Source organism: Scophthalmus maximus, chromosome 15, assembly GCF_022379125.1.
Source record: "Scophthalmus maximus strain ysfricsl-2021 chromosome 15, ASM2237912v1, whole genome shotgun sequence".
Lineage (NCBI taxonomy): Eukaryota > Metazoa > Chordata > Actinopteri > Pleuronectiformes > Scophthalmidae > Scophthalmus > Scophthalmus maximus.
The window spans coordinates 17,198,100-17,222,793 of NC_061529.1; the positions used below are offsets into that span (position 1 = coordinate 17,198,100).

Genomic DNA, 24,694 nt, shown 5'->3' on the forward strand with positions numbered 1-24,694 from the left:
AGAATCTAACACCATCTACCACATTGTCAGCTGGGAATGCCCCCCCATTAATAAAGGGGTATAGATAATGGATGGATGGATGATGGGACCTAAATTGTACAGCACCGAACCAAACTGCTACGTGTCATTTTAGAAATTGATCAAATATTTCTTGTGAATGTGAACCTTTTTCAGGGAAGACTTTTTGACGACAGCAGAAAAGGCATATGTGTTATCAATAACACTAATTTGTACGTATTTGTTGCATTCTTAAAGCAGACGGGACTCCGTCTTCTGTATGGCGACTTTATTATCCCGGGTTCTGCATATATATTTTTTTAAAGTTTTTTTTCTTCAACTAGCCGGGACTCCTATGGCATCAGTCCACAACATGGTTGCTCTGTTGTGTACTACATGTCGTGTACCCCTAAACAAATGAATACTCCTTTCATATAAACAACAATGTTTAATGTTTGGGGCAGACATTTTCATTCAGACGCTCCTGCGTTAAAGTGCTATTCTGTTGTTGTATAACATCACACTGTATCCTGAATATTATATATATATATATACACACATAGGAGGGTCTATGGTATCCTGACTGTGATTTTTGAACAAAACAAAAAAACAACAGGGCCACTGTTAGTATTGTTGCATCTAAATGTAAAAATATGTCTTCCAATGCAAGGGTCTTGTAACAACCACGTCTTTACCGGGGCTTTTTCTTACGTCCTTTTTTTGTGTGACCTTTTTATTTGAAGGGCTGGGCCTACAGACATGGAGTTTTATTCAAATAAGACACATCAGGTCTGAGAGTTTTGTCATGCATCGTATATACACTTATTACACTTCCCTGAATTGGATTGGACATTCTTTTGTTGTAAAATTCCCTGATGTCGGCTACATCCCTCCAAATGACTCCTCAGAAGTCAAATAAGTCCTCCAGTCTAACTCATAATTATAGTTAAATAATTATAGTAGTTTTCACTTCTCCATGATTTCTCATTTTGGATCAGGCTTCAAAAAGTAGCCGATAATAGCTAATAATTGTGTTTTGTCTCCAGAGAGGGAGTTTCAGTGAAAAGAGACGTGAGGTCACCATGTGTGGAAGTGGCCACTGTCGCACTCACCTGCGTTGGAAGAATCGAGGACAAGCTGCTACACAACTGACTGCAAGGTTAGAGAGAAATTGTGCAAATTACAGCTATTAAATATGGCGTAAGCCTCGTTCCAAAGAAAGGCACGGCGAGGACTGCAAGCTCTCTGCGTTACCGTCCACCTAACTCGGCCATCTGTCTGACCGGCAGTCACAAAGTAAATGTGGGTTCGGTGTTAAAATATCAATTATTGAAGATGTAGGACATGTATACAGTGGTGTTGGTCGAAGGGAGGAAATGCTCTGAAGTCGGATCGAACCTCATTTCATTAAGAGGATATATAAACTGGTCAAGTCCTCTCAGATCCAGGAAGGTTGGGCGTCCTGATTGGATCCTGCATCAGCCACTTTCCATATTGTCATCAGGTCCTTTAAAAGCCATCTGCAAACTCTTGATATGGAAAGCTGCTAAATATTTTAAAATTCTTATTAGTGATGTAGAAATTGCAGGACAGAGTCTCTTAGTCTGGCAGCACATTGACGATGAATTTACACTCATACTTATGCTCATTACTGTGTTGACTGCTAAATAGGATTATATATACACATAGACAACACAAAGTAATAACAATAAAATGTTTAATTGTAAAACATCTTTAACAAAAAAAGACAAATGTACCTGATGCATTACTTAATATAAAAAAAAAAAATCGAAAAATATTCATTTGAATATTTCACATCCACACCACCTTAATCTTTAAAAACCACAGTTCTGTATTATTAAATGGCAGTTTGTTCATCATCCAGTACAAACAGTGGGTTGAATCTGTGAAGAATCAGTGATGGGGGCGGGGGGTGTGATTCGGAGTTTGGTTCCTTCCACTTCTGTACAATTAGCCGTCATCGTTGGAGGGTTAAAAAAAAACTAAAAACATCCTGACAAAAATGCAAGAATCAAAGCCATAAAAAAAATTAAAAAACAGAAATACACAATTAAAATCAACATGGCCATAGAGATGGAAGCATTTACATGTCCAAGAGTAATAGTAACAAAAGAATGAGAGAAGAGGTAGATACATTCAGCCGAGAATAATTGCAGAATACTACCATGTCAATATCTTTAAAAATCAGTTAGAAATCTAATATCTCCATGAATTTGGGAACCCCCCCCCCCTTTTTTGATCACCTAAATCTGCCTTGGTCTCGTAGGCGCGTACAAATATTGAAATATTTATTTCCTATAATTGCATTTCAATTACACTGCTCTCAATGTGGGCTTTAAATTAGGAGTTGAGTTCATCACAGCAACAAAGATGCAGCGCTAAACCCTAAAGAACATGATGCTGGAATATAACTGAACGTAGCTTCCAATGTAGGCACTGCTCAAAACTCTGGTCACCTAACTGTTAAAAACATTATCACACAGAATCATTATGAATTGCAAACAATATAATTCAACAAATCCACATTAAAAAAAGTAAGAAAAATATTCTTATTTCTCCATATGTCATTGGAAACATCAATAACCTGCTATGTTCGAGACAAAAAACCTCAATGCCATGATGTGGAGCCTTGTCATAAATTTGACATCCTGGTTTAAATACCCCCGAGAAGGAAAACCCTTCCAAAATGCTTGAGCACTGTCAATAGAGCTCAAATGTAAATATTTGCCAGTGATTTCTATGTCCAGAAAATGAGGGGTTAACGGTGAATTCCACTGTCAAACGCCATCTGTGGCAGATGACGGAGTTTGCTTGTTGTAGTTGTAAACTTGAAGAAATAACCCCACTGTCCATTGACACCGTTCAGAGCGCTAAGTGGGTTGTAAATCGTGAATAACCTGGTTCTTGGGAAGTAAAAAAAAACAAAAAAAGAAAACACTTTACTGTGGGTGGATCTGTTCAATATGTAAACAAGGACTGAAAAACATTTTGCCACTGGTCATTTCAAAGATTCAGATCCCAAATGTGACAGCTAGTTTTGAAGAAAAAACTGTTTTGATCAAAGGCTCGGAGGTCAAACGTTGAAAAACGGCATCTGACATGATGATAGACGTGTAACATGTCAGCAAATCATGTTCTCATTTGCTCAGGAGTCACATTAAGCCTTTTTTTTTTTAAAAATTCAATTAGTGAATAAAACCTGTTAGCTTTATATTACAGTGATACTTGTATCATGTTGCATCAATGATTTTTTTTACTTTGACTTTGACTGTTCACAGAGAGACCACCTCTTACCTCGACACTCAGGGAACAGCAACTTTCCAGACCAAAAAAAGGACAATATTTAAAAATCTCTATTCCTGTTTGTTCTTTAAGGGGATTCAAACCTGTGAGTCCTTGTCGTGTGTGTCTTCCGCTTGGCACAAGAGGCAGCTCACCGACTGGTGTCGCTGTTGGCCGAGCAGCGTGGTGGACTCTGAGAAATGTTCCGCCGTGTGCATTTTTCGTGTGTGTGACTTTGTGTGTGTTTGGGTGTAATTGACATACACATATGTGTGTGTGTGTGTGTGTGTGTGTGTGTGTGTGTGTGTGTGTGTGTGTGTGTGTGTGTGTGTGTGTGTGTGTGTGTGTGCTCGCGCGCCTCAGCAGTTCAGTATGGGTCTGTTTCGATCCGGTCTGAATGGGAACACGGGGCTATCGGCGTCGGTCTTCCCTCTGTGGGGGCCCAGCGTAGCCACAGCCTGGCAAATTAAGCACGCATACACTTGGTCGTTAGAAGACGTCAGACGACACACACCTCGGCATATTGATATGCACACTTGTTCACGCACCTTTCTGATGGCCGTCCAGTCCTCCAGGATGTCCAGGTCAGGTAACATGTAGACAATATATGGGCGTGGGCAGGGTTAAGGACAGTTACATGGGGAGCAGGGATGACTCAAAATGTTAACATGCTGCAAGGACACATTTATATACCAGTATTTGGGATGTTTCTAGAAGCACTTTGTAGCAATATCAACCTGATCAATAATAGAGGTATAAGCAGTGAAGGGATATCAGAGACGACTGAGGGTCTTCTCTTCTTCTTATCTGGACTAAGAGCGTCTCTCCTCTTCTTCCTCCCCGACAACTCGTCATTCCACAGCTCTGATGTAGAGACAAAGACAAGACAAAAAAGATGGCTCCTTGTTACTGTAATTAAAATGTGTTTACACGTATAGTTGCACATGCACGACACAACGTCATGTCTGTGTGCCGTTGTGCTTTACCCGACGTGATGTCGATGCTGTGTCTGTCTTCCTCCAGTCTTCTGATTTTCTCCTCCAGTTCACTCTGCACCGTGTCGAACAGCAGGAGCTTCTCGCTCTACACGCACACACACACACACACACAAAAGCACAACTCCATGTAAAACACACAGAAACACACCCCCAAACATGCATCCATAAATATTGCAAACATTCACCACTGTCAATTATGTCGATTGAACAAAACTCAGATAAATTTGAATTCAATTGAGTAATTGTAAATTAATCCTTGGGCCAAGGACTCGAGGGAAATTACATTAGCTCTGTGCGTGTGTGTGTGTGTGTGTGTGTGTTGTGTGTGTTTGTGTATCTAACCTCCCAGTGCTGACATGCCGCCTGGATCTCACACTGATACTTGTTCTTCACAGATTCCAGACACAACTCCCTGTAGATACCTGGCAGACAGAGAGAGAGAAAATAAGTATACAGACACCACAGTGTGTGTGACTTTATGAACTAGTGTGTGTGTTTGTGTGTGCGTTTTGAAGTTACCTGCCACTTTAGTGCGGACCTGCATGTTCTCCAGCAGCACCGCCAGAGGTTCCAGATACTCCGCTGCCCGACCAGCCTCCACCTCTTGCAGTTTGCTGTTCACCTGACTGAGACGCTCACGATACAGCCTGCACAGATAGAAATATGGTAGGACTCATTTATTCATCAGTTCGTTTTAATTTACACTTTAAAACAAAACTTGAGGGAAAGCTGTGTCGTCTTACTGGTCTTTGAGATCTGTGAACTGTTTCTCCAGGTTGGACATTTCATCCAGGCACTCGATCCTCCTCCGCTCACAGTCCTCCTCGTCCATTTCTGGAATAGCATCGAGTATCCAACACACACACAATATTTAATCATGCACGTATTTAATGCTTTCCTAGAAGGTATCCAAAATAGAATAATAAAGTTGGAATATTAAGAGTTTCTCACCTGAGCTGTCTCCATCATCCGAGACAGAGGAGGTGTCCGAATCCTCCTCTTCCGTGCTGGACGCCTCCTGCTCATGCTCTTCCACCTCCATCTCCTCTGCCGTACTCTCCTTCTTCTCCCGGTCACGGTGCACCGGCATGGCAGCAAAATCAACTTAAGACTGGTGGTGTTGGATTGAAAGACGGCGTCAGTCAGTCTCATTTGAGATACAGATACAGCCTTTAAACTAGTTACTTGATTCTTTAAGTTATGATTTAGGCCACACTCTGAATCCACAGAGGATCTTTTGTTGTCCTGCTTCTACTTCAGAGGGACTCGCCCGAGTGCGTAATGCATCAGCTATATCATCACCGATGTTTTCCCATCTGCGTGAGGCCTAATCATTTTTGCATCAGAGTATAATAGTTGCAATGTGACTTTACAGAATAGTCATTTTAACGCTTGTGCGCCAAGAAGGAATGAGTTGGAAAATTTGAGGCAACTTATATTTTGGTCGTAACTGCAGTTCCACTGATGCATTCCTGTCACATGGGCGTGACCACTGACGCGACTTGGCAGTTCAAAGTAATTACAAATAATTACAAATTAGATGACGAACAGAATATCTTTTGTTTCTTTCACTTGATGCGATTGCATGATTTTTGAAAGATCATCTTAGCTAACAAAAAGAGAAAAACTGATTATTAACAACGAATAGATAAATCCCTTTTTCCCCATACATCTGACTGTGTAATCATGTTTACCAGTGTTGTGTAGAGAGATGGGGCATCCACCTAAATTCTAAAATATATAGTTATATCTTTAAAAAAATCATCTTTCAAATACTGTGAGGGAAACTACTGTTAGGCCAATAAGCATTCGTGAAAACAATGGACCCTCTCTTGGTAGAAAAGGTTTACCGTATGTTTTTTGTTGTTGTTGCAGTTACATTATTATAAGTTACTCGTGCAAAGCAACACGACATAACTAGGGCGTCCAGCTGTTTGCCTACTTAATTATTAATTGCAGAAAAAATAAACATGAACAAACACGTCAAGTTAGCATCGCGTTAGCACGTTAGCAAGTCAAGTACAGTTGGGTAGCAAGAGAGCAAGAAAAACGATTTGTTTAAAAAAAAAAAACCCCACACACATTAAGAAGGAAGCTCAAGCGTAATTAATTACTCACAAAATGTGGAGGTCCTTGTTTTTTCTTGGTTTGAACGTCAAACCAGGCTCAGAAGCCCTGTCGTGTTCTTCCCTCGGTTCCTATTCCGCTCGTGTCCCAGCTAAGCTAAAAACAAATCTCGGTCCGGCGCTCTGCTTCCTGCTCGCACAGGGAACTGTAGTTCTGTGTGTCGCTAGCGTTCACGACGCTCGGGCTCTTAAAAGGCACTCCAAAACTACATTACCCAGGATTCCTCGCGGTCGCTCGAAGCGGTGGGCAGAATTGTCGAAAAGCGGTTTTTTTATTTTTTTTAGAAAAAACAAACAAACTCCGACGCCAGTATCACTCGAGACGCCGTTCGCGTCCGAGTGTGTGTGTCGCAGTTTTAAACCGTACGTGTGTGACGATATAGTTCGAAAACGAGGAGCAAACGTCTGCACGTTGTCGCCGAACTGCGGCCGACGTTGAATGTCTCGGCCATCCATTAGTTTGTTTTCCCTCCCCCGCCATGATGTTTTTTCTAAGTGGACAGCGGAGCTAAAGCTAACTAGCCAGCTTAGCGCTCGGGCTGCGGTGAGGAGGCAGGGTGCGATGGATGGATCGCTTCGCCCCGCAGACGTTTCGCGTATTTGTCGCAGTTTAAACGAGAACGCGCGCCCGGCGACGCAGTTGGACATCTGACGACGCACTCCCGCGCTGCTGCGGAGGGACTGCTAACTCGCAGCACGGCGTTTTGGAAAATAAATAAATAATAATAAATGGTCCGAGAGTGTCGGCGGTTGAAGATTAGCGCTAGCTGGGGCTGGGTTGAAGCGACCGCGCGGCTAGCTCCGCCTCGGCTGTCCACCGCCGCGCACTCGCGTCTGCTGCGTCGGGGATGTTTTCCAAAAAGCCCCATGGGGACGTCAAGAAATCAACACAGAAAGTGTTGGACCCGAAGAAGGACGTGCTGACGAGGCTCAAACATCTGCGGATCGTCATCGGTGAGTTGACGGGTCGCGGGCATCCAGGGAGCGCCACACGCCAACGCCTGCCCTCGAGGATCACGGAATTCGAAGTTGACCTGCATGCGTTTTTAGTTTTTATTTTTATGACAAGACTCCAAGAGCATTTCAGATGCCTATGTATCCACTCGTCCATTCGGTTGCTGGTTTCCAAAGTTATTACTGACTGTGTGAGGTGCAGTTATGGCTCGTGTGTCAATCATACTACACGTGAAAGATGTGCACGTAAGAGGAAGGTTTAGAGACGTGATTTATGTCGTGTGACAGGGATGACACAGTGCTTGTCTGATCTTTGAATGGAGTTTGACTCGGGATCTCTGCATAGGGGAGAAAAGGGGTGTGTAGATTGAGTGTTTCGTGTGACTAATGAAATCAAGTATTTTTAATCAGAGTTCTGATCAGTGATGCTTGTTGTAAATGACTCGATAAAGGTCGTAGAGCCTGCTTCATAGATCAGGCCGTGTGTGTGTGTGTGTGTGTGTGTGTGTGTGTGTGTGTGTGTGTGTGTGTGTGTGTGTGTGAGAATAAATAAAACGATGCAGGCTGTTGAGCCAGGCTGGTGTGATTTCTCCTGGAGTGATTATTAAGCTGTGTCACAACACCCGACCGAGTACAGTGTGGAGAGAAATGGAGCGACGACAAGTTACCTGGATATGAGCAAATGGTAGGCGTGTGAGTGCCTGTGCATGTGTGTACATCTTTCACTGACACACACTAACTCTCATACATGTACCCCCCCCCCCCCCCCCCCCACACACACACACACATTGACCTGAGAGGGGAAGCAGCCTCTATGATTTCCTCTCTGTGTCCTATACAGTAGTTCGACTTCCTGTTTCTTTTGTGAGCTACTAGGCTGTGTGTGTGTGTGTGTGTGTGTGTGTGTGTGTGTGTGTGAGAGAGAGAGAAGGGGTGTGCCCCTGCTTTGTACTCCATGGGGAACTCAAAGACCTTGATAACAATCCCCGACACACACACACACACACACACACACACTTGCAGGCGACATTGTTTGAGAAGGAAAAGACTTCAGACTAACCACACATGTTTTCATGATCGTGGTGCCAGACCACCGCTCGGATCAAATGGCTTGTGGGCACTGTGAATTGTAGCGCTGACGCAAATTGATAACTGGAGCGGTGCCACTTCAGAAAGCGAACAGACGGAATAATACACACCCCGACAGCGAGAATCGCCTGTCCATGTTGCTGGCGTTATTTATGTAAGCAAGCCTTCATTCTCACGAGAACAGATTAGCGCAGTTTTCTTTATTCTACAATGACACCCTCCACCAAGGTTAATCTTTGCCAACAGTGGGAAACAGATCATAGTTATTCATACCTGATCTGAAAGAATGATTCAACAAGAAGCTATTTCACTGCTCTGTAATCCTTCGGGCTATTGATTAGCTGCTCCCAAGCCAATTTTTGCTCAGTTTCTGACCAAAAAACTAAATGTCTTGAGGAACACATTTTCCCCTTTAAGTTTGCTATGCTTTTTTAAAATTGTTTTCTTATGCAGAGTCAATTTTTAGTCTGAAAGGGGTAAAAACAAAAAAAACGTAAAAAAACGTAGAGCAAAGTAGGTCATTTTTATAGATCGCTGGTTCACCTTATTAGCTGTGATGTGGAGCAGTAGGTAAATGTACAGTACTCTCCATGTTATTCCAGACCAATAGTCTAATCATCCAAAGTGTCTAAAACTTGTGCCCAATATTGTTTCAAAAGACATTAGTGACTCAAATAAATGAAGTCTATATTAAGACTTTGAGTCATATAACCTAACATTGCAGTGTTCATCCATGCACGCGAAGCGTCAGTTATAATTTGGAATAGGTATTACTGACAAAATAACTTCTATACAAGAGTTGAGAAATATTGTGTTAAAAATTGTCTGTCCCCCGAGGAAATTGTATGTTTTTACCTGTGCACATGCTTGTGTGTGTCAGTGCCTAGCCCGAGTGTCCCACATACTTGTTGGGACGTCCCTTCCCTTCAGTTTTGACCCTGAACTGTAGTGGTGGTTTGAACATGTGTTTTATCTCCGCGTCTGAGTCAGTGTGTTTCCTTCCTAATGACAGCCAGGGAAGTCAAGGAGAAGGTTCAGTCCAGAACACACAAAGGTAAACTTCCGATCCTTGAGAGGAGTATATATCTTAAACTGCGACCGGGACTCATACTGGACTTTTTAAGTCTCTTCTACTCTGGCTTGACGTGACACATGCATATTTAGAGAAACCAGATGCTGCAGTGAGCTACAATACTCAAACGTGCTTCCTGTGATGAAAAGTCAGAAATGTGTGATCTTCACAACATGGCCTTTTTCTTCTTATTCTAGATGGATTTAGACTATTGATTACAAATGGAAAGAGAAGAGCCTACAACTGTGTTCAATTTTAAGTTGTCTCCCTTTTCATTGGCTTTATCTCTGACTACATACAGATTTGTGAGTGGAGGAAAGAAACAAGTATCAGGCCTAGAAGCAGATTTGATGTTTTGTATGTAGTAGTGGGGCTGCTTAGGAAGTTTTATCGACAATTGAGGTGAAAGAGGAAGTTGGCGACAGTCTTGGAAACCGACTGGAAGTTTGTGAGCACTCTAAAGCACAAGAAAAGCTTGTGGACGATTTTGACCTTGGTTTTCTTCTCCCGAGTCTGTCCCTATGTCAGTTAAAAGCTGTTTTTTTTTTAAATTTCCCCTCTCATTTTCCAGAAAACGCAGAGCCTGCAGAGCTGAAGCAGTTCTTTGACCACAACTACTCCCATATCTACTATGTCTTCTTTGAAAACTTTGTTACAATCGAGGTCAGCCTCAAGCAAAAAGGTAAGATTCCCTGATGGTCAAACAACACACACACATGGCACAATGTGCCGATTCCATATTGTAAATATTTTGATAGTCAATTAATCGGTTCAAGTCCTTTTAATGAAACCAGAAAAGTCACAATTTTCTGACTTCAGCCTCTTAAATGTGAATATTTTCTGGTTTCTTTGCTCCTCTATGACAGTAAACTCAATATCTTTGGTGTGGACAAATCTAAACATCATCTTGGGGTTTGGGGAAAAACACAATCAGCATTTTTCACCTTTTTATGACAGTTTATGGAACAAACAACTAATTGATTAATCAAGGAAATAATCGAAAGATTAATCGATAATAAATAGAATCGTTAGTTTCAGCCCTAGAATGTATGTTGTACAGGAAATGATTATTATTGCATTAATACATATTCAGCAGTACCAAAAGGTGACATAACTACAGCTAACGTTCTTGTCTGCTTTTATTTATTACAATGTGACTTTTGGTGGTGTCTCCTCTGTTGTATTTGTTGCCCTGTGGAAGACGATATTTACTTCCCATGTACCTATAGTGTGTACTACAGAAGTAACAATAAAAGAAATTTCCTTATTTCAGGTCATAAGTCTCAGAGGGAGGAGCTGGACTCAATCCTCTTCATCTTTGAGGTAATGAAATATTACACATTTTTCTACCCAATATGGACGTCTAGAGAGATGAATAGAGAACCTCTGGATAATGACAGTGTCCGATGAACAATAACTGTACTATTGGTATTGGTATGCACTACTGTAACATTGAGTCATTTTTACATGAAATAACATTCATTTAGCAGACGCTTTTGTCCAAAGCGACTTACAGTAAGTGTATTCAACCATGAAGATAGTGCCAAAAAGTGCAAAAACATTTGTCAAATTGGCATAGACCTTGTGGCTGATCCGTAAGTTTTATGGTACACGTCGCGTTTTAAATTACAAAATGTTACAATAAACATTCAACCCTTCAGAGTGGTATATGTCCTAAAGACAAATGCAGATTATTGAGCACTGAGGACTGAGCTAAATGTATACGTCAGTAGTGATGGAAGTTTCACTTCCCCTCTAACTAAATGCTGGATTCCCGAGGGGCTGCAGAAAAGACCTCTGACGTCAAACTAAATCACTGAGGTGTTTGTGATTTCTGAAGGTGGTGTTGGTCAGCATCACAACACCAGCCTGCATTGACCTCAGCCTGAGATCACTGGCATTTAGCGACTCTGCTGGGAGTAGCCAGGATAAGATAGCAGAGTGTGTACGTGGGTGTTACTGATGTCCATGTGCCCCTCTAAACTCCAAACAAGAACAGGCACCGAACTAGTGAGGACTTGGATTAAAGAATGTGCTTCATATAGGTTTTCCCGGGAAAGGTGAAACTTTAATTAGGGCTGGACAATAAACAGGGTTTATAGAATTACCTATTACTTAAGAATCTCATACTAATCAAAATATTACTTTTTCCCCCAGTGAATAACGAACCAATGTCATTAACTGCTCTCAAGAGAATTGGGACAGTTTACCTAGATATTCAGCATATTATTGGTTATGACTTCCATTCCTTGTTGAAAGGTCAAATATATAAACCCCACACTGTTGTAACTAATTATGTTCTACATTAATATATTTTATTGTATTGTATAATTATATTATCCCCCCCCCCCCTCAGAAAATCCTCCAGCTCCTGCCAGAGAGAATCCAGAGCCGATGGCAGTTCCACAGCATCGGTATCTCACACAACACTGCTTCTTGTTACATGTTATGTCTATGGAGATTATCCTAACTTGTCATAGTGTGCCTTATACATGTGTACAGCAGATCAGAGGGTGTGTTTTAGAATCAGGTTTATCCAGTCTGAACTGTGGCCTTTTTTAAGAACCAGAACCTAGCGAAGTGGCTTCATCTTGCCCTGTAGTTGTAGTAGAATCTCAAATACTGCATTTCCATTTTCCTCACTATTTGAGCTTATTATCATAGGCAAATACAGACAAAGGTCACATAAGCTGCTAATGTATTCCAAGATGGCTTATGTCACTGTGCTCTGTAGTTTTAAATGACGAGACTCATCTGTCTTTTTTCCTCACAGGGCTGATTCTGAAGAAGCTGTTACACACCGGGAACTCTTTAAAGGTCATTGCTCCGTTTTTTTAACTGTAGTACCTGTCGGTCATTGCAGAAAAAACACCACAAAAGATTAAAATATCGCACATTGCTTTGGTTTCTCCCCTTATACCCTTTCTCTCTTCTTCATCCGGCTCGTCCACGTTGCAGATCCGCCGTGAAGGCGTGCGCCTGTTCCTGCTGTGGATGCAGGCGTTGCAGAGTAACGCAGAACGCGAGCAGCTCTGCATGTTTGCCTGTTTGATTCCTGGCTTCCCGGCTCCACTCTGCCACGGGACGCCACGCACGCTGGACACGCTGATCAACCCGCCACTGAGTCTGACCGAGAGTTAGTACAATAAACACACGCACAGATTCACACATAGTGTAGGAAAACTGTTAAATGACCACAAAATTCAACTATTATTTGAAAGAAATCAACCTGTTGCAAGATATGATATCTTGGATAATATGTGGAACCCTATTCACACTGAGGTGACGGCATAGCCGCAGCGTTGCACTATTCATTTTCAATATTACCAATAAAACTTCCTGCTTTTCCCCCTGCAGCTCAGGTGACCCCAGAAGAGATCACGCCACTGGTTCCTCCCCAGTCAGGTGACAAGAACCAGGAAGACCTCACTGCCTACTTCCTGGAAGCGCTATTGAAATACATGGTAAACCAGGTATTATCATTATTTCTTACTAACATCTAACACGGTTACACTACTGGGAATCTTTGTGATGCCTCACTAATGCTGAACACATGGGACGTAACCATTAACTGACAATGATCCTGTACAAACATGGACGTAGGTGCAGTGTCAATCTTTTCACTTACTGGTGTCACTAACTCCCTCAAATAGTTTCATCCCTTTTTGACAAACTGATTTTCTTCTGCTATTTCCTCCTCATGCTGTCATACACACATGCATGCATCCATCCAGGAACACACTGATGTCATTCTCCCCTCGAACAATGGTGCTCTTCTCCACTCGACCCTATTTTGTGCGAGTATAATAAGTGTGTGTGTGTGTCTCTCCACCAGGCCAAGTCTCTAGAGTGGCGTTGTAAAGAGAACCATGAACGCGGCTTCAGCTTCCTCTTTGGTCACTTCAGGAAGTTTTACCTTCCGCACATCTTTCCCAACTTTGCCATGGAAACCAGCCTCTACAGCCCCATACTGGGTCAGTGCAAGTCACTAGAACTACAAGATACTGTAAATCTGGAAACTCAATAATATTATTGCAGTCTTCACCACTTAAATAAAGATGTTCCTCCTCCCTGTAGACGTGCCTCCAATGCGTCCCAAGCCCTACTACAGCGTGGTTCGCAGGGAGCAGGATGGCGGTGAAACATTGTACTGCACCAAGGACAGTTTCCTCCAGGCCCGGGTCATCTTCATACGCTGGCTGGTTTCCTTCTGGCTGGAGCCGCGGCCCAACACACAGACACACATCCCGGGGACAGAGGGAGAGATCGTCCCCAGGAACATACAGGTAACGCACCAGTATTGTGTTGTTGGAAATTGCTTGGCTGGCTTTTTGTTATTGCTGCTCATGCTCACTACAAGGCAAGGTAAGTTTATTTGTATAGCAATTCAAAGTGCTCTACATTAAAAGCATTGGGAAGACACACATAGGAAATCACATTAAAGGACAATAATTTAAAAAGAGAAAATAAAAACATGTTAAAGTAGATAAAAATTACAAGAAATCCATAGATAGTTTATTTACTGAAAGGCAGCAGCAAACTGTCTTGATATAAAGGAACTGAGAGTTGCAGCAGACCTACATTTTTCTGGGAGTTTGTTCCAGATATGTGGAGCATAATAACCAATCTCTGCCTCTCCGTGTTTACTTCTGACTCTGGGGACAGAGAGCAGACATGTTCCAGATGATCTGAGAGGTCTGGATGGTTCGTAGCAAAGCAAAAGATCAGAAATGTATTTCGGCCCTAAACCATTCAGTGCTTTGTAAACCAACAGTAGAATTTTGAAGTTAAAAGATATTCTATTAATTCTAAACACACCATTACTTCCTTATGTTCAGAGGGGCTTTCCTGTCAAAGACTTTGCTAATAGCAGCAGAATTAAAAAGTTAAAGAGAGATTAGTTGAAGGGGTTAAAAGTAATAAGTAAGTCATTAAAATTTCTTTGTGTTACTGTCGACCTCCAGCGAGCAGCAGCCGGCCTGGCAGCTCGCTCTGCGGGCAGCTCAGACGACAGCGGCGGAGGCGGTAGTCGGTCTGACAGCCACCTGGAAATCAGTGGGGGTTCGTCCGGGCCAGGGGGAAGCGGCATGGGGCTGTCCGGGGGGCCGGGCATCGGGGGTGAGCCCGAGCAGAGCCACTCCAACACATCCACGCTGACCGAAAGGGAGCCCAGCTCCTCCTCACTCTGCTCCATGGACGAGGAGCAGCTTACGGATATGGAGGTCGTGAGGAGAGTGCTGACCAGCTCCAGAACCAACGTCAACTTCATCACAGAGATCTTTAGACAGGTGAAGTGATTTCTATATTTTGAGTGGATCTATCTGATATTTTTCATTATTTACATTTCATGCAGGATCCCTGTGTTCCTGTATTTTAACAGGATTCCACAATTTCCCCGAGCGGGATGAATAAAGTTTTCTATTCTATTCTAATCCAGCTGCTCTTATGATGTTACTTCGTACATCCATGTAAACGCCACGTCTTCTACAACATGTTTTCATTGAATTTGTTGTGAAATGTGATCTTTCAAAAATGTATTTGTCTGTCTTTGACAATGTAGGCGTTCCTCCTTCCTATGTGTGAGGCAGCAGCGATGCGAAAAGTGGTCCGTGTCTACCAGGAGTGGCTCTCCATGGAGGACAAGCCGGTGTTCATGAAGGAGCCAGACGAGGGTCCTTATCCCATAGCCACAGCTGGCAGTCTGGACTCTGGCTCTCAGCTCGGGGACAAGGAGGACGAGGTGAGGAAAAAAATGCCTTGTGAACAGATCTTTATGTGCACATGCATATTCCTCCTCAATGCCCACTTCTTTTAAACTTCAGGCCTCCAGTGTTTAACCCAGATTTTTAAATCTCAAGCCCAGGCCGAGATGAGCCTGATATGGGAACTGAACGGTTTTGCAGGCTAAGTAGCACTCCATCTGACGAGTAAACAGAACTGTCTGTGTATTTCTTTTTTTCCTTGTCAGGGAATGAACCAAGAGATTGACAGTGAATTGCTCGAGTACAGTGTTCATGCTGGAGTTCAGACGACACTACAGGTATGGTTCTCACATCTCACATGTCTTTCTGTCTCGCTCATACGCACAAAAGTATCCTTGTTGTTGCTGTTTCTTTGCTATGGAGCCCCCATAGTCCTGACAGGTGATTTAAAAAATCTATAATTTAAATCTTGTGCTCACAAGATTAAAAAGATCATGTCAGAACTTTAGGGGCTCTGTACTTTGCTTTACCCTATGGAAGAGTCTTAAATGTGTTTTTTGACACTTCGCATCCTACCTACATGTCTGCTTGTCTGCAGGTATTTATCACCCACTCCTCCAACGTTTTTCTAATGGAGCCCGCCAACGACATCAAGATCCTTTTGGAGGAGCACGTCGACATGTGCAAGCGAGTCTTGAACATCTACCGCAGCCTCGTCATGCACGAGACCATGGACAATAAAACATGGTAAAAAATAAAATAATAAAACCAACGAAAAACGCAAACGCCAGCTAAAACACAAACAATTGAACTTGTTACTGCAGACTGGGATTCATTTAAACAAACAAGCGTGAACTTTGGTGCCTCTGTTTGTTTTGTAGGGAGCAGATCCTATTGGTTCTGCTCAGGGTGACGGAGTCAGTAATGAAAAGGCCTCCGTCCATCATGCCTCAGGGCAAGAAGAACAACACGCTGTCAGGCAGACTGGCTGGACCGATCTTTCAGGTACGCCACTGTCACCACATCAAACAGGCTAAATATTTTTTTTAACAGGACACTGGAGTTTTTCTATGCAAATTAATGAATGAATGGAAAAAAAGCACGCTCATGGTCATGATCAAATTACTGTTGTTTACAGCAGAGTATAACAGAATATGTTATTATCAGTGTAGATTGTGTAAAAGCATATAATGCACTCTTAGCAATGTTTTAAACGTCTGATAAGAGTTTACTCAAATATGATTTTGGGGACTTGGGTTCATAGGTATCCAACTGCCTAAATCGCCTTTTCTCATAATATACAGGAATGTTTAATTAATCTTACGAACATGTGATTGAATTTAATAGTGCCCAGGTATGATGTACAGTAGTAGAGAGCCTTTCTAATCCAATGCTCTATCATATCACCTCGCACAGACGCTGATAGTGGCCTGGATTAAGGGAAACTTGAATGTCTACATCAGCAGGGAACTGTGGGATGACCTCCTCTCCGTCCTCTCCTCCCTGACCTGCTGGGAGGAGCTGGTCACAGAGTGGTCTCTCACCATGGAAACGCTCACCAAGGTACAGAGAGTTACCAAGTTTTCAGCTACCTCCAATAATGACACCAAGCACAATGTCTGCTCTGTGGATATGAATAATTTCAGTTCAGGGCTCTGCGATGACACCGAAATCCGATGTCCCAGTAAGAGTCATAATAAGTCATTTCATATGCAGATAACTATACACATCCTTACTCCTTATGTTCACCTTTTCAGGACCGTTTAAATTGGGGCCATGTATTTGCAGATGGAAGATGCAACAACACTTTACCTCCTTCCATCGTCATTATCCTTTACTATATGTTGTAAAAGAACCTTTGAGGGCCATGCTAACGTATTGAGCTCATATATCACACATTATTTCTCTAACATGATGATGGTGCTACTTGCAGCTGGTTTTCCAGGTTTTGGTCTTTACTAGAGTCGGTTTTTGAAAAGAATTGCTCTCAGCAGTATGCATTGTCTCGACAGGACTTACATAGAGGGAGGTTGTTGAGCTCTGAGCTTGTCCTTTTCACTTCGCAGCTCAATGACCTCCTGTTGTATGTTGCCAGGCACCTCAGCTGGTACATGAAGCTATAATAAACAGTTTATACTTAATTAGTTCTGTTTAGTTCTTGAGTTTACTTTTCATGTGTAATTGACTGTCGTTAGAGATGCAGAGAAGAACTTACATGATTCCTGTTTCAATGCCAGTGTAATTAATTCTCTTCCTCCTCACATGCTCTGCTGTCACTGCGTTGAAAGTGTCTTTGTTTCGTAGGTGTTGGCGAGGAACCTGTACACTGTTGATCTCAACGAGCTGCCTCTGGACAAACTCAGTGAACAGAAGCAGAAGAAACACAAAGGAAAAGGTGGGTTCAGTCACCAGAGACGCTCACAGGCACACTTCCTAAGAGCAGGAAATTGTTTTGTTTACCATGTTAGTAAAGCCAAGTGCAACCCTTGGAAAATAATACAATTTGTTTACACGACATCAAAATCTTTGAGTTAATATCTTAATTTAAAAAGTTGGACATACACTGCAGGAACCCCAGCTTAAACTTTCAGCATTTTCACGCAATCATCATAGTGGAGACCATATTGAATTGTTTAAAAGTATCGAGCGGCTTTAGAAAGTTTTCAGACAGGTTTTTTTCACTTCATTGCCATTTTGAGCATCCATCAAGTTACGCTCCTAATGTTACGTGAAAAAGTGTTTCTAGAAAGTTTTGCAAATTTATTGAAAATCAAAAACTGAAATGGGTCATTTGAAAAGTTATTCACACCCTTTGCTGTGGCTCCAAATTGTGGTGCATCCCCTCTGCTTTCATAATTCTTGGCATGTGTCTAGAATGTCCACATGTTGCAAACTGAAGTGAGTTTAAAAAGGCACATAATGTATGTGAGGACACACGATTCACTCTGCATGTCAGGGCCAAAACTGAGACATGAAGTCCATGGAACTCACGGTAGACCTTCACTGTGTCGAGGCACAGATCAGGGCGTATAAAACCATTTATAAAGCTCAGAGTGTTCCCACGGGCACTGTGGACTTAATAAGTTCGGAACCACCGGGACTCTTCCTCACATTGGCCGTCCAGCCAAACTGAGTAACAGGACAAGATGGGCCTGGAGGGATGGATGAGCCATCTCTGCATCACTATTAATTGGGCTTTTATAGCGGAGTGGCTCGATGGAAGCCACTTTGAGTAAAAGACGTATGACAGCAAACTTGGAATTTGCCAAAAGATTCTCTGAACTCTTTGGGCAGAACTCCAAACACTGTATCATCCCTACAGTAGGGCATGCAGGTGGCAGCATCATGGTATGCGGGGAGTTGAGACTGGTCTAAATTGAGCGTAGGATGAATGCAGGCAAATAAGTCTTTGAAGAAGACCTGAGACCGGAGTGAAAGTTCACCTTTCAGCACGACAATCACCCAAAGCACTAAGACTGCCAGGAGAATGGAGTCTGGTGACGTCTCAGACTTCCGTAAGTGAAGCTGAAGATGAAGACTCCCAGACGCTTCTAATCCAATCTGATACAGCTGGCCTGGAAAAATGGGATAAACTAAAAAAAGGGTGTTGAAGTCTTACACAAGAAGACTCCGCACTGTACCTTCTGCCGAAAAGGCTACAAAGTACTGAGTTAGGGGTCTGAATATTTTAAGTTCATGAGAGGTTTCTGAGACGGCAAAAGATGACAAAAAAAATGCGCATCAAGTTAATGAATGACAGTTTTCATGTCAAAATCAGCTGTAGTTAGCGAGAGAGACAGAAGTACCAGTGAGTTTGCACTGACAACAACATATTCCTTCTCTCCTCCCCTAGGTATCGGTTCAGACGGCCAGCGGCAGGTTGTGGATCGTTCCTTCTCTAAAGGCTGGAGCAGAGATCAACCCGGGCAGGTAGCGGCAATGAGACAGCGCAGCGCCACCACTGCAGGCTCACCCGGCATCGAAAAGGCCAGGAGCATTGTCCGCCAGAAGACTGTAGGTCAGTATTCCCCCTCTCTCACGTCAGCCCTTATTTATTTGGCTGTTAGTCCTGTTCAAAGCACAGACTCCCAGATATCGTTCTGTGTATCCTTCTAAAACCAGCCGTGTGTTTATGTGACCTGTCAACAGGAGCTTCTCTTTCCTCAGGTCACTCTATAGGGCTCCTCTTTCTTCTCATGTTAGTTTTATTTGACTTGACGACATACCTCCTCTGCTTTTCTCCTCCCGCCTGCCTGCCTGTCTGTCTGACAGGAAGTTGTGGTCGCTATAATCTCGTGAATGTGAAGCCTTCATCTGTGGCCATTGGTATGTGAGAAATGCCAGTGAACAAAAATAACTTGTCTCGCGAGATCAAAACAACTTATTTATAATAACAAACGAGAAGGATAAATATGGATTTTTGCTGAGCGATATTCCAAAGACATTCCAAGACGTTGATAATTCTGACATTAATGTAGAATTTTAAAATGGTAATAATATTCTGAAGTTAAATAGGAAAAATGGAGGAAGGCTGTAGTTGTTACCACCCAGTACTCCATACAGTAGAACATACACATTTATTTTCTTGAGGTCTTACAACATGTGTTCACTTAGAAAACAAGGAAACAACCCATGAAAAATATTTCATTCACTTTTCTCTGGCCTCTTGATGTTTTCCTTTTTATTCTTTAAGTCACTGTTTTAAATTAGTGAGATCTCTCCCTCTCTCTCTCTCCCCCTATCTGTCTCTCTCACTCCCCTATCTGTCTCTCCCTCTCTCTCTCTCCCCCTATCTGTCTCTCTCACTCCCCTATCTGTCTCTCCCTCTCTCTCTCTCTCCCCCTATCTGTCTCTCTCTCTCCCTGTATCTGTCTCTCTCTCTCTCTCCCTCTCTCTCTCTCCCCCTATCTGTCTCTCTCTCTCCCTGTATCTGTCTCTCTCTCTCTCTCTCTCTCTCTCTCTCCCCCCGTATCTGTCCCTCTCCCCGTATCTGTCTCTCTATCTCTCTCCTCGTATCTCTCTGTCTCTCTCCCTGTATCTCTGTCTCTCTCTCTCTCTCTCTCTCTCTCTCTCTCTCTCTCTCTCCCCCGTATCTGTCCCTCTCCCCGTATCTGTCTCTCTATCTCTCTCCTCGTATCTCTCTGTCTCTCTCCCTGTATCTGTCTCTCTCTCTCCGTTTCCCTGTATCTGTCTCTCTCTCTTCCGTGTGAGCTGCAGCAGGTCAGCAAAGGTCACAGACGCACTCTGTCCCGAGTGGTCTGTCAGTCTGTTATTACAGTCTCATGCTAACCAACAATGTTGCAGGTGTTTTGAACATGTTTTTTCCATTGCCTATTTTACAGCCGATGTATTAAAAAGTCATGGGTTTGGTCAAACCTGCAGGCAACCTCGTTTTGCCATCTAACTGTATCTGATGAGCATGTAAATATGGTCTAAGGAAGGGATTTGAGCTGCCAGCAGCCTCTCACCATCTTTCTTCCAGAGCTAACGCTGTCCCACTCGTTCCTCATCTCCCTCCCGCTTTGTCTGCCCTTTAACTTTCCTCTCATCTACGCTGTCTCTGCTCCATTATTTTTTCCCTTTTTCTTCTATCTTCATCTTATTCCTGGACTTAAACATTTGACATTTCTTTTAATTTGTTTCACTTATACAATCTTACCCATCTATGCATTTTCTTTCACCTCGCCTCACTTCAACACTGCCTTCCCCCTTCTCTTCCGTTTCTATTCTGTCTGCTCTTTCCACTTCGTCAGCCCTGCGTAGCTGTTCTACGGGGGACTCTCTGCTGTCCTCAGCCTTTATCCGCAGTGCTAAGAGTGCTCCCGCTCTGGCTCCGCCTCTTCCTGTCCTCCTCCACCACCACCACCACCCTTTACTACCCCCCCTTGCCGACCAGCTGGCAGGTACTCACTCTTTGCACTGCCTGTCTGCCTGGAAACTGTAGTCCTCTACACGTCGGTCAGAAAGTGAAACTTTATGTCTGTCATCTCATTCTTGTCTATCCATCCATCTTAATTATCATCACCGAGGGAAACATTTGCGTGTTGTCCAGCAGGGATCATACAGAGCTGTACCTGTGATGATCATTCACTTGAAGCTGTGCAATAATCTGATCAGCATTGGCTGAAATTTTGCATGTGAAAATCAATCAAATTCAGTCATTTCTTCAAGTTGTCTCATCAGTCATAAGGTGTTAAAGGAAGGATGAGAAGCCTGATGTGAATAAAAATGAAGATTTACTTGCTTAACTGGAAACAAGAATATTCTGTTTCTGCAGAATGCAGAAATGGAGGGAGTAAGAACTAATTGCATGATTAATTATGAATCACCTGGAGTTTTCAAAAAGTGTATTTTTGTTCTACAAATATTTCACCAATTTCCTTTTTTATGTATATTAGAAATTTTAAAAAGGAAGATGGAGACGGTGCATGTTTCTCTGTTTGTGTTGTTTTACATGTCTGCATGAAACTTGGCCTGTGTTCCTCTCTTGATGCCTGTTAGCCTGCGTTGTTAACCTAACTGCCCGCACGCACACATGCATGTTCGCCCATCTGTCATTTGATCAACTCCACATGCAGGCACTTTTTCTGCCTCGTACTAACATTTATTCACCTGTTGTTTCTGTTCCCCTCATATTGATTTCATTATGACCAATATCATGTGTGATATTTAACTTGATGCCATCTGTTCTTGGGGTGGCCTTTAAAGGGGCAGTAAGCGATTTAAATCAAATAAACTTTTTTGTAAAATTCAGGGAATATTTCCTCACGGTTCACTAGCTTTTGGTTCTGTGTGCATTGAAAAAAAATCTGGTTTTCCACTGTTTGTTGTTACCTTTACCGTGTGTGTGTGTGTGTGTGTGTGTGTGTGTGTGTGTGTGTGTGTGTGTGTGTGTGTGTGTGTGTGTGTGTGTGTGTGTGTGTGTGTGTGTGTGTGTGTGTGTGTGTGTGTGTGTGTGTGTGTGTGTGTGTGTGTGTGTGTGTGTGTGTGTGTGTGTGTGTGTGTGTGTGTGTGTGTGTGTGTGCCCGCATATGTTATCTCGGCCGTGACTATGGTTTGATGAAGCACCAGACATTAGTGGCTTAAGCACTAAAGTAAATATGCGCTGTATCTTTTTTTTTTAGAGACTTTAATTGAAAATTCATACTAGTTTTAAAGTAAAATTGTGTGCAGTCTATAATATTAACCTCTCGTGCTCCATCTTGTCATTTTGTCAAACCACGTGCTCATGATCATCACAGTAGCATCACGACCTCCTATGGGAATACTTTACTCTTTTTGGACTTAGTTCATTCAGAAGTGTGTGTCCGTACAGTATATGTTCCTTTACACGTGTCCATCCCCACATACCCTCTACTAACCTCACTCCCCTTCCTTCCTCTTCCCCCGATCACCAGACCTCGAGGACCCGCCAATCACGCTGACGTCTCGCACCTCTCGGATGCGTCACTCCTCCCAGAGCGACGAGGCCCCTCCCGCCTCCTGTTCTGAGGTGTTCCAGGGTGGGGCCTGTGACCTGGATGCCCCGGCCCCTTCCTCCCTCGCGAGGAGCAGCAGTGCCTCTGACGTCATGGAGCCTTTCATCGCTGAGCGGGTCAAAGGTGAAGACCCTCAGAGGGATCCCGCTTCAATCCCAAACCCCCACCACCCTACCACCTCTTCTACACTCACAGCCAACAGCCACGCACCTCAGCCACTTCTACACCCTCCCACCCCCCCCTCCCCCTCCCCCACCCCTTTAACCTTCTCCAATGGCGTTGTCTCCTTGACCTCAGAGGAACAAGACGACGCTAGTGTTTATGACCAGTTCTGGCAGCAGATTGGCTCTCGAAGCCGAGGTTCTAGCTCTGATTGGGTAAGCGACTGGAATTCTGCCTTCACCTTTTCTTCTGAAAAGGAAATTGATGCAGAAGAGGGTGAAATAATGGGAGCTGGGGTCGAGGAGGATGATTTATTCTCCTCTATTAGGGACTACCTCACCCACAAAGGAGGTGAGAGGAAGGAGGAGGCCAGAGAGAGAGATAGTCCTGGTCACAAGTCAGAGAACAGCGTTGCGTTACCCGTTTCAGTGCAAACGGGAGTCGCTAGAGTGCAGATAGAATCCACGGGACAGGTAGGGGAGGCAAGACAGGTGATAGGAGAGGACAGGCATGGCGGTAAGTCAGTTAGACACAGCAGTGTGGATTCAACGGAGGAGAGTGAGGCGGAGCAGCGAAGCATCTACGAGTGCCTGGAGCTGCAGTGTCAGTGGCCGACACCCAGTGCTAGGGGAAGTGCGAGCTTAGAGAGGACAACTGGGGAGAAAAGGGGAGGAGGAAATACAGGAGGGGCGGAGGGATGGGAAGGTAAATGTGACACGCGGAAGGAAATGGGAGACAACAAACAGGATGACAAAGGAGCAGCGGGAAATGAGAGGTCCACTTCAATTAGACAAGACATGAACACAGTAGAATTGAGCCTTGAATCAAATGAAACCACCCAAACTGCAGATCCGACCAAGGCCAAGGTATCCCGTGGTAGTACCAAAAGACACCACTCTGGGGGTGTTCATGTCAGCTTCCGGCCCTCAACCGAATCTGTCCAGTTCCACAATCCCCTCGAGAGTAAAGAGGCTCACTGGAAAGCCAGGCTGCGCCGCCTCAGTCACTTTCACACACACAGCCACTCGGCTGGGGAAAGGCCAGGGGCCGGCACTGGGGCGGGGTCAGGGGGCAAGCTGGGAGCAGGGGGTGCAGGTAAGTTTGGCTCTGCGGCTGGGATCAGCCACAGAGTAGGAGCACATGAGAAATCAGCCTGTGGAACTCTTGCGGACGGCAGCGGGGCGGGGGGCACAGCGGGAGCCGGAGGTGTGGACAACAGGGCCGGCAGCGGAGGGGACAGACATCATCCCGGATCCTGTGTGGGATCCAGTCTGAGCGCTGATATCCACCAAGAGGTTCCATCAAGCATTTCAAGTTCCTCGGGCGCGTCGTCAGGGGTGCGCGGCCGCCTGGGACGCTCAGCCTTGCGATCCCGAGCCTCCCGCTCCCGCTCTCAGGAGCCAGGCAGCACGTCCCCACGTCACCACCAGGGAGCCCTTCTTGGTGGCGTCTATAAGACCGTGGTTCACGCTCTGTCCTCCAAACCTCGGCCCCGAGGTCAGGGGTCATCCCAAGGCTCGTCGCCACAGCGGCAGGGCCGGGCCGCCATGGGTGACGCATCGCTAAGAGACCTCTACTCCCATGTCCTCGGCTACTTTGGGCGAAAGACGACCACGCCAGGTGAGGATTGCGATGAGCGAATCGCTCATATGGGACACAGCTGATATAACAACAACAACAACAACAACTGGGAGAGACATATATACTCACAAAACACAAAAAACAACTCTCTTTTCCTTTTTTGGCTGTTTTTAACTGGTTTGTTATGATGGAATGATATATTTTTTTGGCTGACACTCATCATCTTGCTACT

At 43.9% G+C, this 24,694-nt stretch overlaps 2 protein-coding genes across 9 annotated transcripts in view; one reads left to right on the forward strand and one right to left on the reverse strand.

The window, feature by feature from the left end:
• Positions 1-1,697: 1,697 nt before the first annotated feature.
• Positions 1,698-6,646, reverse strand: brms1la (BRMS1 like transcriptional repressor a). The gene is made up of 9 exons (XM_035609461.2): positions 6,417-6,646; positions 5,250-5,409; positions 5,042-5,132; positions 4,818-4,945; positions 4,641-4,720; positions 4,287-4,383; positions 4,075-4,164; positions 3,849-3,913; positions 1,698-3,758 (listed from the first exon to the last, which is right to left on the reverse strand). The coding sequence occupies exons 2-9, from the start codon at positions 5,386-5,388 to the stop codon at positions 3,660-3,662; spliced, it is 789 nt and encodes a 262-aa protein (XP_035465354.1). The 5' UTR covers positions 5,389-5,409; positions 6,417-6,646; the 3' UTR covers positions 1,698-3,659.
• Positions 6,647-6,743: 97 nt separating this feature from the next.
• The window catches only part of ralgapa1 (Ral GTPase activating protein catalytic subunit alpha 1), a 73,758-nt gene continuing 55,807 nt past the window's right edge, over positions 6,744-24,694 (forward strand). For 3 of the 8 annotated variants that reach the window (XM_047337521.1, XM_047337524.1, XM_047337523.1), the window contains exons 1-19: positions 6,744-7,378; positions 10,111-10,221; positions 10,813-10,862; positions 11,896-11,953; positions 12,313-12,356; positions 12,498-12,675; positions 12,897-13,012; positions 13,375-13,513; positions 13,617-13,825; positions 14,504-14,827; positions 15,100-15,279; positions 15,508-15,579; positions 15,840-15,988; positions 16,123-16,246; positions 16,658-16,804; positions 17,546-17,636; positions 19,095-19,259; positions 20,995-21,144; positions 22,639-24,501. In XM_047337521.1, the coding sequence (XP_047193477.1) occupies positions 7,273-7,378; positions 10,111-10,221; positions 10,813-10,862; positions 11,896-11,953; positions 12,313-12,356; positions 12,498-12,675; positions 12,897-13,012; positions 13,375-13,513; positions 13,617-13,825; positions 14,504-14,827; positions 15,100-15,279; positions 15,508-15,579; positions 15,840-15,988; positions 16,123-16,246; positions 16,658-16,804; positions 17,546-17,636; positions 19,095-19,259; positions 20,995-21,144; positions 22,639-24,501 (4,276 nt within the window). In that variant the 5' untranslated portion in view covers positions 6,744-7,272. The remainder of the gene's footprint in view (positions 7,379-10,110; positions 10,222-10,812; positions 10,863-11,895; positions 11,954-12,312; positions 12,357-12,497; positions 12,676-12,896; positions 13,013-13,374; positions 13,514-13,616; positions 13,826-14,503; positions 14,828-15,099; positions 15,280-15,507; positions 15,580-15,839; positions 15,989-16,122; positions 16,247-16,657; positions 16,805-17,545; positions 17,637-19,094; positions 19,260-20,994; positions 21,145-22,638; positions 24,502-24,694) is intronic. The other 5 variants (XM_035609454.2, XM_047337522.1, XM_047337525.1 and 2 more) reach the window with 5 other exon arrangements.